A 12,012-nucleotide genomic window follows, 5' to 3' on the forward strand; every position below is an offset into this window, starting at 1 on the left:
CGGCCCCGCCCCCTCTCCCTGCTCTGACCTCTGACCTCCCGCTCGGGCGTCTCAGAGCCTCTCCAGGGTCCGGAGCTCCTCAGCGAGGGGACAAACCTCCAGACGAGGCTCCGCAGGTTCAGTCTTGTCGGTGAGTAAACAAGGGTTGTTGGAGGCGGGGGGGCGGGGGGGGAGGACCGGAAGGACCGGAAGGACCGGCGTCCACCGCCTCACTTCTCCAGCAGCTGCTTCCTCTGCTGCTCCCACAGCGCCTCCAGGTGGTCGGCCCTCTTCAGCGCAGCCTGCGGGAGAAACAAGCGGGTCGTCCGTCAGTCGTCCAGGACGAGACGTCGATCGGCGTGTTAGCGATCGTCCGTCTGAGCCGGCGGAGCCCAAACTTTATGATTTATGATGTTTTTTTTTCACTCTGTGATTCGTCCGCATTCTGTTCCAGCCTGGTCTGAAACCACTCCCTTAAAAACAAAATAAACACTGCACACACCCCTGACAAATAACACGGAATAATGGCGAATAGAATAGGGAAGAGATAAATAGATTGAGAATCGCTGCTCCCTCTGAGCTGCACGTTTGCACGATCGTGCACTTCTTCTCCGCGCACAGCAAAGCTGAACTGTTAATAAATTGAATACATTTGTTTTCTTTCCAGTTCAGCTTGGATTTTATTCGCTGGAGCAGTGCGCGGTCGTGCAGACGCGCAGCTTACAGTGTTCAGAATGCAGGGTCTTTAACCTGCATTATTTTTTATCTGTTTAATTCAGAGAAAAGGTTTTATGTCTCATCTGTCAAGAGACGGCGGCTGAATTCAAAGGATAAATCCTGCGTCGACGCTATGAATCCCGCATCCGGCCGCCCTCCGAGGCTCAGAGGGACGACCAGGGGAGAATATTCTTGGCAAAATATGTCAAAGCGTGCAGGAGTTGCACCTGGACGGGTCTTCGCTTGTTAGCATCACGACAGACGGAGCTCCGAGTGAAACTGCGTCTCCACGTCTGATCGAGATGAACATATATTGAACATATATTGGTAAGCTGACTTTTCTGTCTTGAAAGAGCCGTTCTGAGTACAAACAAATATAATCACAATGAAATCTACTGGGATAAAATCTGTTCTACAACCACACTGATGTGGAAATGTGTCGGTATCCGTTGGGTTTCATCGCTGCTTTCTGCTTTTCACAGTGGATTTGATACGAGAGCTGCAAACAGGAGTGTCTAAGAGAGTTAATGCTCCTAAGTCTTTATTTCTGTGAAAAACTTGAAAAGGGTTATTGGTTATTATTTATTTCATTAATAATGTTACGATTTATTTTCTGATTTTGAAGATCCCAGGAAGGGTTCCTTTTTGGTTCTGGGTGGCTTTCTGGAAAACAATAAATGTTTACGTTTAGACGCCTCTGCGATCGCCACACTTTTTCTCCCAAACTGGCCCGGCACCCGTCAAGGAAGGGAGAAGTTATTTGGCCCTCGTGGGAAAAGGTTTGGGGACCCCCGGTCTCAGCCGTCAATCATCTGTGTAAGCTGTCAATCATCTGTGTAAGCTGTCAATCATCAGTGTGAGCTGTCAATCATCAGTGTGAGCCGTCAATCATCTGTCTCAGCTGTCAATCATCAGTGTGAGCTGTCAATCATCTGTCTCAGCTGTCAATCATCAGTGTGAGCCGTCAATCACCCCGGTGAGTTTTAACCAGATAAAAGCGTCTTGGTAAAACAGCAGCCTCTCCAGAACCGTGACTCCGCCCCCTCGCAGGCAGGAAGCGACTGACCTCGTGCTGCTTCCGCAGGTTGTTGACGGTCTCCTCCTTCTTCAAGATGGCCGACTTGACGCTGGAACAGGCGTGGAGACGGTTGAGTCCCGGGCGCCGCCGCCCCCCCGGCGAAGGCGTCGCGTCACGCTTACCGCTGGTGCACCTCGGCCAGCTCCTCCTCCTTCTCCCTGGAGACCCTCTCCAGCTCCAGCCTCAGCCGGGCTCGCACCTCCGACACCTCCGTCTTCATCCTGCGGTTCTCCTCCTCCGTCTGCACCAGCCTCTCGGCGAACTCCCGGCGGATGATGTCGGCCAGGCCTCGCCGCTCCTCCGCCAGCTTGTCCCTGGTCTGGCGGGGGAGGAGGGCGTTGAGAAGGTCCGGTGGCGTGCGGCGTGCGGCGAGGCGTCTGCAGCGGAGCTCACCTGGGTCACGTCCTGGATCTCCTGCTCCTTCTGGCGCAGGAGGCCCTCCAGGCGGATCAGCTCGCCCTCCGTCTCCATCTGACGCTTGCGCAGCTGCTGCTGCTTCTCCACGGCGTCGCGCTCCGAGCGCTCCGCCTCCCGGAGCTCCGCCTCCAGCTTCTCGCGCACCCGCTTCACCCTGGCGGCGGCGGAAACTTTCCGATGGATTCGAGCTTCGCCGGCTTCCCGGCCGTCGGGACGGGGAGGCGTCGAACACCCACCTGTTGTCGGCGGCTCGCTCGCACTCCTCCTTGTCCTTGCTGGTCTCCTCCTCCAGCGTCCAGATGGCCAGCTCGATCTCCTTGTCCCGCTCTCGCCGCAGCTCGTCCCTCAGCTCGCGCTCGCGGCTCAGAAGCCACGCCTCCTGTGGGCGGAGCCTCGTCAGCTCGGCTCCCCGGGACACACGGACCTCCCGCCGGCGCCACCCACCTCCTTCTTCTTGTAGCTCTCCTCCCAGGCCAGCTTCTCCACGTCCAGACGCTCCTGGAGGGCCTTCATCTCCACCTGGACACACACACACACACACACACACACACTCACACACTCAGCTCCTCCAGGAGGATGGCGGTGGTCCTCCTTCTCCCAGGTGGCGTCCTCACCTGGTGGCGTCGCTCCTGCTCCTCCCTGCTCCTGTCCAGCTCCTCCCGGAGAGCCCGGCCCGCCAGGGAGCTGTTCTCCTCCAGCTGCCGCCGCACCTCCTCCAGCTCGCAGCGCTGCCTGCGCGCACACACACACACACACACACACACACACACACACACACACACACAAACATACACCTCAATCCCAAAGCCTTCACCATGGAGATGCAGATTCGAGATATCTACTCATTGGCGTCAATCAGCGAGGTCACTGGAGATGCACACACACACTCACACACACACACACAAACACACACACACACACACACACACACACACACACACACACACACACACACACACTTGTGACCTCTGACCCCACCTGGCCGCCAGCTGGGCCTGACGCTCCTTCTCGTCGGCCACCTCCTTGTAGAGTCTCCTCCTCTGCTGCTGCAGGGACACCTCCTCCTCCTGGAGCTGCTTCTCATACCTGCCGGGTCACACACACACACACACACACACACACACACACACGCGCGCTCTAGAGCAGTGATTCTTAACCATAGGGCCGCGGCCCCGAGTGCCACCTAGTGGGCCGCAAAAACATCAGTTTTGTCCGTGTGCTGCGAGGCTGCAGGACGCAATAACTAGTCAGTTGTTACTTTAACCAGCTGCATAAATAAGGAGAAGAAGACACTCAGCTAGCTGGAAACAAACAAGATGGAGAAATATTTAAAACGAAAAAATGAAGACGACCCCCCGCCAAAAAGGACATTTTTGCGCAAGTCCAATCCCGACTTCATGAAGTACAGCTTGGTAAACGGAGGTAGCGCCCAGTGTGTGGAGTGTGTGGAGTGTGTGGAGTGTGTGGAGTGTGTGGAGTGTGTGGAGTGTGTGGAGTGTGTGGAGTGTGTGTTAACGCTGTCTAACGAAGCACTGAAGCCGGGCTGCAGATGCAGAGAAGATGGATGGTGTCACTGACTGTCAACTCTAAACGTGCACTGAAAGCTAGCTCGCTCGTAGCCAGACGGGTGGCACAAAGTAAGAAACCTACTAAATAATACATAATATAATATTATTAATCATAATATATATTAAAATGATATTCATGGGCCCTGGGCCACTCTGTACTGAAACAAATGGTCCTCGGGGTCAGAAAGGTGAAGATCTAGATGGTCTAGACGAGCCCAGGCCCGCTTCTGGAAGCAGGAGCAGATGTTGCTGAAGGTCCCTCACCTCTGCCTGGCCAGCTCCCTCTCCCTGTGACAGGCCTCCTCCCTGTCCTTCTCCTGCTGCAGCCTCAGCTCCTCCCCCTGGCGCGCCAAGCGCTGCTCGCCGCGCTGCTCGGCCTGCAGCAGCTCCGCCTCGTGCAGCGAGCGCAGCCTCTTCAGCTCCTGCTTGTGTTTGGACACCAGCTTCTGGATCTCGGGCTCCAGGCCTGCAAGGGAGGCGGAGGGTCGGCGTGCGCGGACCTCCTCCCGCGCACGGAGAAGATCCGCGCACCTTTCACCGCGATCTCCTTGATCTTGCGGGTCTTCTCGTCGATCCACTTCTCGCGGCGGATCTTCTCCGAGGCGCTCATCAGCTCCTTCAGCTTCTTGATCTCCTGCGGGGAGACGGGTCGGGGGGTCAGCTGACCGGAGGGCGGCAGGGGAGGAGGGGGGGGAGGGGGCGCGGCCGTGCGCGGCGGCGCTCCTCGAGAAACACCGTACGATGGAGACTCACATGCAGACGGACGGCGGCGGACGGAGGAAACAAAGGTTGGAATGAGAGCGGTGAGGGAGGAGCAGCAGAAGAAGGAGGGTTACCTCGCACAGCGGGCCCAGAACCTGCCAGACCTGAAGCCGGAGCGCAGCGGGAGACACAGCAGACAGTTAAAAATAGAGAAGCGGCGTCGGTGGAGGGGAAGCGGCGGGGCGGCGGGCGGAAGGCGGCGGCCGCCGCTCACCATCTCGTGCTGCTCCTGCATCTGGGAGATCTTCCTGGTGTACTTCTGGTCCACCTGCTTCAGCTCGCCCACCACGCCCTCGCAGCGCTCGCTCAGGGCCTTCTTGTCGCTGATGAGCTGGAGGCGGACGGAGGAGGAGGAGGCGGTGAGGAGGAGGCGGGCCGGCGCGCACGAGGAGCGCCGGGTCACCCGGTCACCTGGTCGATGAAGGTCAGGTGCCTCTGGATGGTGGACTCGTACTGCTCCTTCTGCAGCTGGAAGCTCCTGCTCAGCTCGCGCTCCGTCTCCTTGACGTGCTGCACCGTCAGCTCCCTCTGCTGGGCCTGAGGAGGAACGGCGGCGGGCGTGAGCGGCGTGGCGGCGTGACGGCGGTACCGTCCCGTCCCGTCCCGCCCCGTCCTCTCCACCTCCTCACCAGAGCGGCCTGCAGCATCACCACGGTGCGCTTCTTCTCCTCCAGCTCCAGCTTGGTCCTCATCATGGACGTGCCCAGCTCGGCGGCGGTGGCCGAGGCCTGCTCCACGCCGGCCAGCTCCTCCTCCGACAGGACGGCCTGGGAGACACGGCGCCGCCTTCAGGACCCGCCGTCCCGGACCCGACCCCCCCGCCGGCGAGCCCCACCTCTCTGTGCGAGCCCGAGGTGATGGAGCGCGGCCTCTCCTGCTCCGACTTCTCCATCTCGTCCAGGAAGCTCATGATGCTCTGCAGCTTGGCCTCCGACAGCAGGGCGGCGCCGCGGGGCAGCGGCGGGTGGAGGCTCAGCTGGCCGTGGCGCTCCAGGTTGTCCGCCGTCAGGGAGGTGGAGTCCCCGTCCTTGGACGAGGACGACGCGGTGAAGATCTAGCGGCCGGAGGCGTCGCCCGCCCTCGGACGCTTCCGGCCGCTCACCCACCTCGTCGATCCAGGCGTACTTGTCCTTGCCGTAGCTCTTGGACGCCCGCGGCCTCTCGGGCTCCTCCAGCAGCTTCAGGGTGTCCAGCAGCTCGTGGAGGGTGGTCTTGGAGGAGGACGCCTGCCGCTGGTCCTCCACGCTCACCGACCTCCGGAGGATCTCCTGCGGGATACGGGGTCAGTGCGCGTCATGTATCGAGGAGCGGACCTTCTGTGACGGATCCACTCCGGCCGCTGATTAAACCTCCCGCTGGAAGACGCGTCACGCTCTTCATCCCATCCAGACCCGGATCAGTCGCACACTTTTAGATAAGAACGTTCTAGGTAACAATAACAAGAGTTTCATGATGTGTGTTTACCTTGAAGACGGGACAAAGATGGCGGCGGCGGTTTTTACAAACTGACACACTTGATGCTACAATGCTACGCTAAACACAACGTGCACTTTGCTCCGCGTTACGTCTAAACGCTATTTATGTAGGGCTTGAAGGTCTGGAAGCGACGGTTCCACTGGAGGTGTGAGACAGTTCCTACCTGCGAGGACTGGGAGCCTCTGCAGTTGGAGACGGCCGGAGAGACGGATCTGAATCCAGACGGCTCGGCCAGGCCGTCCTCCGCCTTCAGGTTGGCGTCTGGCGGGGAGACGGGGTGGTTAGTGCCAGGGGTAGTTAGTGCCAGGGGTGGTTAGTGCCAGGGGTGGTTAGTGCCAGGGGTGGTTAGCGCCAGGGGTGGTTAGTGCCAGGCCGGGGGCGGGCGGGGGGGCGACGGTCCCGGGGGACCCACCCGTGTTCTTGGCTTTGACGGCCGTCGGGGAGGCGGGGCCGTCGTCGCTCGGGGACGCCGGGCTCCGATCGACCCTGGGGGTCTTCCTGCGGCCCCCCGACCTCGGGACCTCCGGCTGCACCTCCTGCGTTAAGGGGAAGACGGCGGCTGAGCGCTCGAGCGCCGAGACCTCCAGGAGGTGCGGTGCGGTCAGGGGGTCACCTGGGGGGCGTCCGGGGGGCGACACTTCTCCTTCCGGGCCGGCCTCCTGTCCACGTCCTGCCGCTGCAGCTCCGGGTGCACGTCCACCTGCACGGGGAGGATCAGCAGCCTGAGCCGGAGGTGCAGGACCACCTGGACCTGGGAGATCTTACAACCAGATCCGCCGAGGCACCGATGTGGCGGACCTGAGTCGAGTCCCGGCTCCTCCCGAGTCCTCCGGGTCGTCCGCTCACCTGGTGGCTCTGAGCGCCTGTGTGGTCGGCCGTTTCCGGGGTGACGTCTCCGAAGCCGAGCCGGCCCGAGTCCGTCCCCGCCGCCGCCGCCGCCGCCCTCGCGGTGTGATCTGAGGAGACCGAGGCCGGCGGGTGAAGGAGCTTCCAGGAGGACTTCTGACCAGATTGAGCGGACGGACGAACCCGTGTTCTTGGCTTTGAGGTCGGGGGGGGCGGCGGGGCCGTTGTTGCTCTGGGAGGCCGCGGAGGTCCTGGAGGGCTTCCTGCGCCCCCCCGCCGCCTGCCTCAGGCTCTCCAGCTGCACGTCGGCGGCGCGCCGCACCTCCGACACCTGCAGGGCCCTCTTCTGCTGCAGCTCCTGCGGTGGACCAGCGGGGGGAGGCAGAGCTCCGTTAAAGGACCGCCGCGGGGCCGGACGCCAGAGGGTCGGCCGCGGGACCTCCGAGAAGACGGACGGCGGCGTCCGGAGCGACGGCGAGGGAACGGGACCTGGATGGCGGCGAGCCGAGCCAGCCGGGCCTTCTCCTCGCGGATCCGCCTCCTGTCCTCGTCCTTCTTCTTCTGCTGCTCCCGCCGCCCGTCGTCCTCCGCTCGCTCCTGCCACTCCTACCGCAGGCAGACGCCGGGGTTACGGCCCGGCTCGCTTCCGACCCCCCGGCCCGGAGACGGGAGATACCTTTCTCTTGGTGGCGAGGATGCGTCTGAGAGCCGTGGCCCCGGCGCGGCGCCCGGCGGCGTGGCGTCTGTACCAGCGCTGGATGGTGACGGCCGCCTGGTTCACCTGCTGGATGAACCTGCGGCGGAGAGGAGACGGGTCAGGACGCGCCGGCCGGTCCCGGATCGCGGGGGGGGGACGGGACGGACCTCTCGGCCTCCTCCTCCGACACCTCCCTCCTCCGCGGGGACGCCTGGACCGGGCTGGACCCCCGCGGGGACCGACCCGGACCCTTGTTGTTGGAGGACAGGGAGGAGAAGTTCTTCTGGGACTTGGTGACCGAGCCGTTCTCCAGCGAGGCGTCGTCGTTGGCGGTGGCCTTCAGGAGGTTACTGAGGTGGACGACAGGAGGAAGGAAAGAAGGGAAGGAAAGGAAACAAAGAAATGAGGAAAAAAGTATCGAAGGAAAGAAAGACAGAAGGAACTCTATAATCATGCGTATCCAGGAAACACTGAGGAGGTGAGGTGGACAGAGGAGCGGAGACCAGGAGGCCTCCACCCTGCATCTACACCACCTCTCGAACGTCTCACACATGGTCCAAACAAAGATGGAGTCTTCTCCCCGGCCGACCCCGTGACCTTTGACCCCGGGCACATACTTGAAGGAGGGCTTCTGGTTGGAGCTCTTGGGCGTCAGCGGCTTCTCCGAGTAGTTGTTGTGGAGGATGGTGGTAACCGAGTTGCCCACGGCGCCCTTGTTGCTCCTGGGGCGGGGAGGGAAGAAACACACATTTCTAGCCAGCAGAGTGTGTGTGTGTGTGTGTGTGTGTGTGTGTGTGTGTGTGTGTTATCACACTGGTAGATCAGAGCCAGAATGTGGTGGTGCAGGTTAGACTCCTGACACGGGTGGCCACCATCTTGGCTCTGGTTTGAGCCAAGATGGCTCTGACGCAGCAGAGGTTTCATACTCCTGACATCAGTGTGTGTGTGTGTGTGTGTGTGTGTGTGTGTGTGTGTGTGTGTCACCTGTTGTTGGCGGTGAAGGTGGCGGCCAGGGAGATGGCGGGCTCCCGTCTCCTGGGCCCGGTGGGGGAGTCGGCGCTGCCGGTGCTGCGAGGGCTGGAGACGGCCAGGAACGCCCGCGGCTGGTCGTCCTGGAACATTAGCGTGGTGAGCTAAGCTAGGAGGAGCTCCAAACATCTCACCTTCATTCATTCTTTCATTCATTCACCATCTCATCCACACATCTCCAGTGGACCTCCTGCATTCGGAGGAACCCGGAGAACCCCACGCAGACCCTCCGCACAGGAAGGCCCCCTTTGAGAATCCACCCGGGAACCTTCTGGCTCTGAGGTGGAGGCTCCGAGCACCGTGTTAATCTGCCCGGATCTTCTGGCGGCGTCAGAGTGAGAATCCGCCGCGGACGTCTGAAGGTTCTCTCATCACGCTCTGCTGGTTCTTCACACGGAGAAGGCAGCTGGAAAACTTTCCACGGCGCTCGGGAGCGGAAGCTGAGCTTTCCACCTCCTTCTGCGGGAGGGACGAGCCAGACGTCCACGGCGGCTCTTCAGCCTGAAGGTTGGAGGAGCGGCGAGGACAAAGTACCAGGATGTTCCAGGTGGTCCTGTCAGAGGAGGCCTTGCTGAGGCCGGACAGCTTCACGTGGCCGTCGGGGCTGCTGTCCAACAGGGTCAGGTAGTCGCTGCTGCTCTGGTCCAGGCTGGGACACATGCACACACACACACACACACACACACACACACACACACACACACACACACACACACATACACACACAGGGACGTCACTGCATGTGTGCACCAGAATGTGGTGAGATCCAGAGGACTTACATGCGATGTGAACACACCTGCCACTCCCTGGTCAAGATCTAGTGCTGGAATCCAGTATGACAGCTGAGAGTGTGTGTGTGTGTGTGTGTGTGTGTGTGTGTGTGCTCATTATGTTTGTTAGCAGCCTTTCCCCGGCGACAGGGTCACCCTCCTGTCTGCCCTGTTGCTGCGTCTGCATGGAGATGGATGATGAATGTGTGTGTGTGTGTGTGTGCGCGTGTGCTTGATTATGTGTGTGTGTGTGTGTGTGTGTGTGTGTGTGTGTGCATGCTTGAGTGTGCGTGTGTGTGTGTGTGTCTGGCCAGCTGGCCCCTTCAGAATCTTTTCAGGCAGCACATTCCTCCACTTGTAGAGGACGGATGCTTGGAGGAGGGAGGAGAACCCCCTGATGACTTGGGGAGAGTGTGTGTGTGCGTGTGTGTGTGTGTGTATGTGTGTGTGTGTGTGTGTGTGTGTCTTTAAATTTAAACCTCCTCAGCGTTGCACTCTCAGGGGCAGGGGGGTTGATAGGACAATAGAAGCAGAGTGTGTGCACACACACTTCTCCATTCATGGCCTGCTGTCGTGCGTGTGTGTGTGTGTGTGTGCGTGTGTGTGTGTGTGTGTGTGTGTAGCCTGACCCCGGGGTCCCTCCCCTCCCCTCCAGGACAAAGCCTGTGCTTCCCCCTGCGGCCCCAGCGGGGAGAGCGAGGCTGCAGCTGCCGCCCGGCTGATTGACAGCTCAGCAGGTACGGCGCCCAGAAGCCCCGCCCACTCTGACCTCACATCCGCCCGCCACCTGTCACCTTCTGGCGGCGCCGTCGTCCGGTGACAACATTGCCCAGGCATGGACGTGCTCTACCTGACGCTCAGATGTTGCTTCCATGATTACTGTAACCATCATGGAGACACTTATCTGACCAGCACTGTGGACGGGTGTGTGTGTGTGTGTGTGTGTGTGTGTGTACCTCAAACTGGTGGCCTGCTGGTTGACCTGCGTGGTGCTGTTGGACCTCCTCAGGTTCTTGATGGAGCGCTGGCCACCATCACCCTATGACAGTTACATGGGTGCGATTAGTGGGTGCAGCTCTGGGGGCGGAGCCTCAGTGTCACATGATGCCTTCGACGCGCTCCCGGACAAAAACGTTTCCCTCCTGGGAAGTGAGGCCAGTTGACGGACGCCATATTTGTAGTTCCAGCTCTCCCTCCCGTTCTGACGGCGGCTTCTAAACACTCACCAGCGTGTTGCGCTTCCCCCGGCCGTCGCTCGCCACCGACACCGACACGGAGCGGGTGAAGCACTTCCCCGGCGAGGCGCTGCTGGGCCGCTTGGCCATGGCGAGCTGGGAGCCCGACAGGCTGAGATCCAGGGCGTCCTCCGGCGGCGACGTCGAGATGGAGGACGGGCCCCGCGTGGCGTGCATCATGTCGCCGACTCCGGTCCCCTCGGGCTAAGCCGGGTGACGCACAGCCCAAAAAAAGAGAAGACGAGGATGGAGGAGGAGGAGGAGGAGGAGGAGGAGTTGGTCGCCAGGGTAACCATCAACAGAAGGTGTTTACAACTGTGGAGGAAGATTAGATGTTCTAGTTAGAACCACCGTAAGAAAGTGGAGGAACATCCAAAGAGGTGGAGGGATGGAGGTTAGCAGCAGCAAGACAGCATGGATGAGAGTGAGCGGAGGTGAAGAAGGTGGAGGAGGACAGGGTGGAGAAGCAATCACAGAGATGAGGACATGGAGGTTCCTCTTTGGGAGGACCAGGAATGAGTCCATCGGAGGGACAGTGGATGTCAGATGTTCAGGAGATAAAGTCAGACTGAGATGGTTCGGACACAGGAGGGATGGAGAAGATCTGGGTGGAAGGACGCTGAGGAGGAAGACCAGAGGAGGTTTATGGATGGAGAGGAGAAGATTAGATAGAGGTTCTGGCTCACTGACGTAGACTTTTCTACATTCATAGTGTCATTATTAAAGCCTAAAACTCCAGATTGTCCTAAAGCGTGGGTTTGAAGGTGGGCGAACCGAGGAGCTTCTTGTAAACAATAACAAACCAAAACACCGCGAGACTTGAGGCTGGGACCTAACGGTGAACGGGAACACGCTGATGCTAATAGTTGAGTTACCTTTTGGGGGGAAAATATATATATATAAAAGCTACTCTCCGGTGTTTGAAGCGCATTTCACTCCCTGGAGTCCCCTCGCGGTGAAAGATTTAACATTTTTACACGGAATGGGAATAAAAGGGAAATGATATTAAACACAAAGTTTATTTAATTTAAGAACAGCGGAGGGGGAGAATAAAACGGTTTCCGAGTCGACCATTACTAGCTAACAGGCAACAACGACGCGTCTCTTCGGAGACGTCCGGCGGGCGGAATTCCATACTTACCTCACAATCCGGACGGCACCATGGTGGATAATCCCTCCGATAATCTCTGTTGTGTGTGTTTTTTATCTTTTAATCCTCCGCTCTTCTCCGCTTCCCGGGCGAAAGTGCTCCGCCGACCGGGGGACAGTGTACTGGCTGCCCGGGCAGCGCTGTGGCGACCGGGGGACAAAGCGCCCGCCCCTCGACAAGCGCGATTGGTCGAGAGGGAGCGTCCGCGGCGACTGCGCGGCTGCAGATTGGCCGAGACGAGCTGTCTGTCAAACGGTTGGCGGGGCAACGCGGAAAGGGGGCGGGGCG

At 59.8% G+C, this 12,012-nt stretch overlaps 1 protein-coding gene across 2 annotated transcripts in view; it reads right to left on the reverse strand.

Moving 5' to 3' along the window:
* cep131 (centrosomal protein 131) overlaps positions 1 to 11,865 on the reverse strand; it is a 12,522-nt gene extending 657 nt beyond the window's left edge. The window contains exons 1-30 of one of the 2 annotated variants that reach the window (XM_086140084.1): positions 11,716 to 11,865; positions 10,566 to 10,889; positions 10,296 to 10,378; positions 9,104 to 9,218; positions 8,525 to 8,652; positions 8,158 to 8,262; positions 7,708 to 7,890; positions 7,520 to 7,637; positions 7,333 to 7,449; positions 7,027 to 7,201; positions 6,844 to 6,953; positions 6,611 to 6,697; positions 6,410 to 6,533; positions 6,161 to 6,258; positions 5,628 to 5,789; positions 5,357 to 5,548; positions 5,151 to 5,288; positions 4,933 to 5,058; positions 4,736 to 4,852; positions 4,596 to 4,625; positions 4,291 to 4,393; positions 4,024 to 4,225; positions 3,170 to 3,277; positions 2,806 to 2,923; positions 2,636 to 2,710; positions 2,428 to 2,570; positions 2,168 to 2,345; positions 1,897 to 2,093; positions 1,763 to 1,823; positions 1 to 281 (exon numbers count right to left, since the gene is read on the reverse strand). The exon at positions 1 to 281 is cut by the window's left edge and continues 657 nt beyond it. In XM_086140084.1, the coding sequence (XP_085996210.1) occupies positions 210 to 281; positions 1,763 to 1,823; positions 1,897 to 2,093; positions 2,168 to 2,345; positions 2,428 to 2,570; positions 2,636 to 2,710; positions 2,806 to 2,923; positions 3,170 to 3,277; positions 4,024 to 4,225; positions 4,291 to 4,393; positions 4,596 to 4,625; positions 4,736 to 4,852; positions 4,933 to 5,058; positions 5,151 to 5,288; positions 5,357 to 5,548; positions 5,628 to 5,789; positions 6,161 to 6,258; positions 6,410 to 6,533; positions 6,611 to 6,697; positions 6,844 to 6,953; positions 7,027 to 7,201; positions 7,333 to 7,449; positions 7,520 to 7,637; positions 7,708 to 7,890; positions 8,158 to 8,262; positions 8,525 to 8,652; positions 9,104 to 9,218; positions 10,296 to 10,378; positions 10,566 to 10,754 (3,654 nt within the window). In that variant the 5' untranslated portion in view covers positions 10,755 to 10,889; positions 11,716 to 11,865 and the 3' untranslated portion in view covers positions 1 to 209. The remainder of the gene's footprint in view (positions 282 to 1,762; positions 1,824 to 1,896; positions 2,094 to 2,167; positions 2,346 to 2,427; positions 2,571 to 2,635; positions 2,711 to 2,805; positions 2,924 to 3,169; positions 3,278 to 4,023; positions 4,226 to 4,290; positions 4,394 to 4,595; positions 4,626 to 4,735; positions 4,853 to 4,932; positions 5,059 to 5,150; positions 5,289 to 5,356; positions 5,549 to 5,627; positions 5,790 to 6,160; positions 6,259 to 6,409; positions 6,534 to 6,610; positions 6,698 to 6,843; positions 6,954 to 7,026; positions 7,202 to 7,332; positions 7,450 to 7,519; positions 7,638 to 7,707; positions 7,891 to 8,157; positions 8,263 to 8,524; positions 8,653 to 9,103; positions 9,219 to 10,295; positions 10,379 to 10,565; positions 10,890 to 11,715) is intronic. The other variant, XM_086140085.1, reaches the window with a different exon arrangement.
* Positions 11,866 to 12,012: the final 147 nt, after the last annotated feature.

The sequence above is a fragment of the Fistularia commersonii genome, chromosome 32 (assembly GCF_037954325.1).
Source record: "Fistularia commersonii isolate RoL2024-O1a breed Wild chromosome 32, RoL_Fcom_v1.0, whole genome shotgun sequence".
In the NCBI taxonomy this organism is placed as follows: Eukaryota; Metazoa; Chordata; class Actinopteri; order Syngnathiformes; family Fistulariidae; genus Fistularia; species Fistularia commersonii.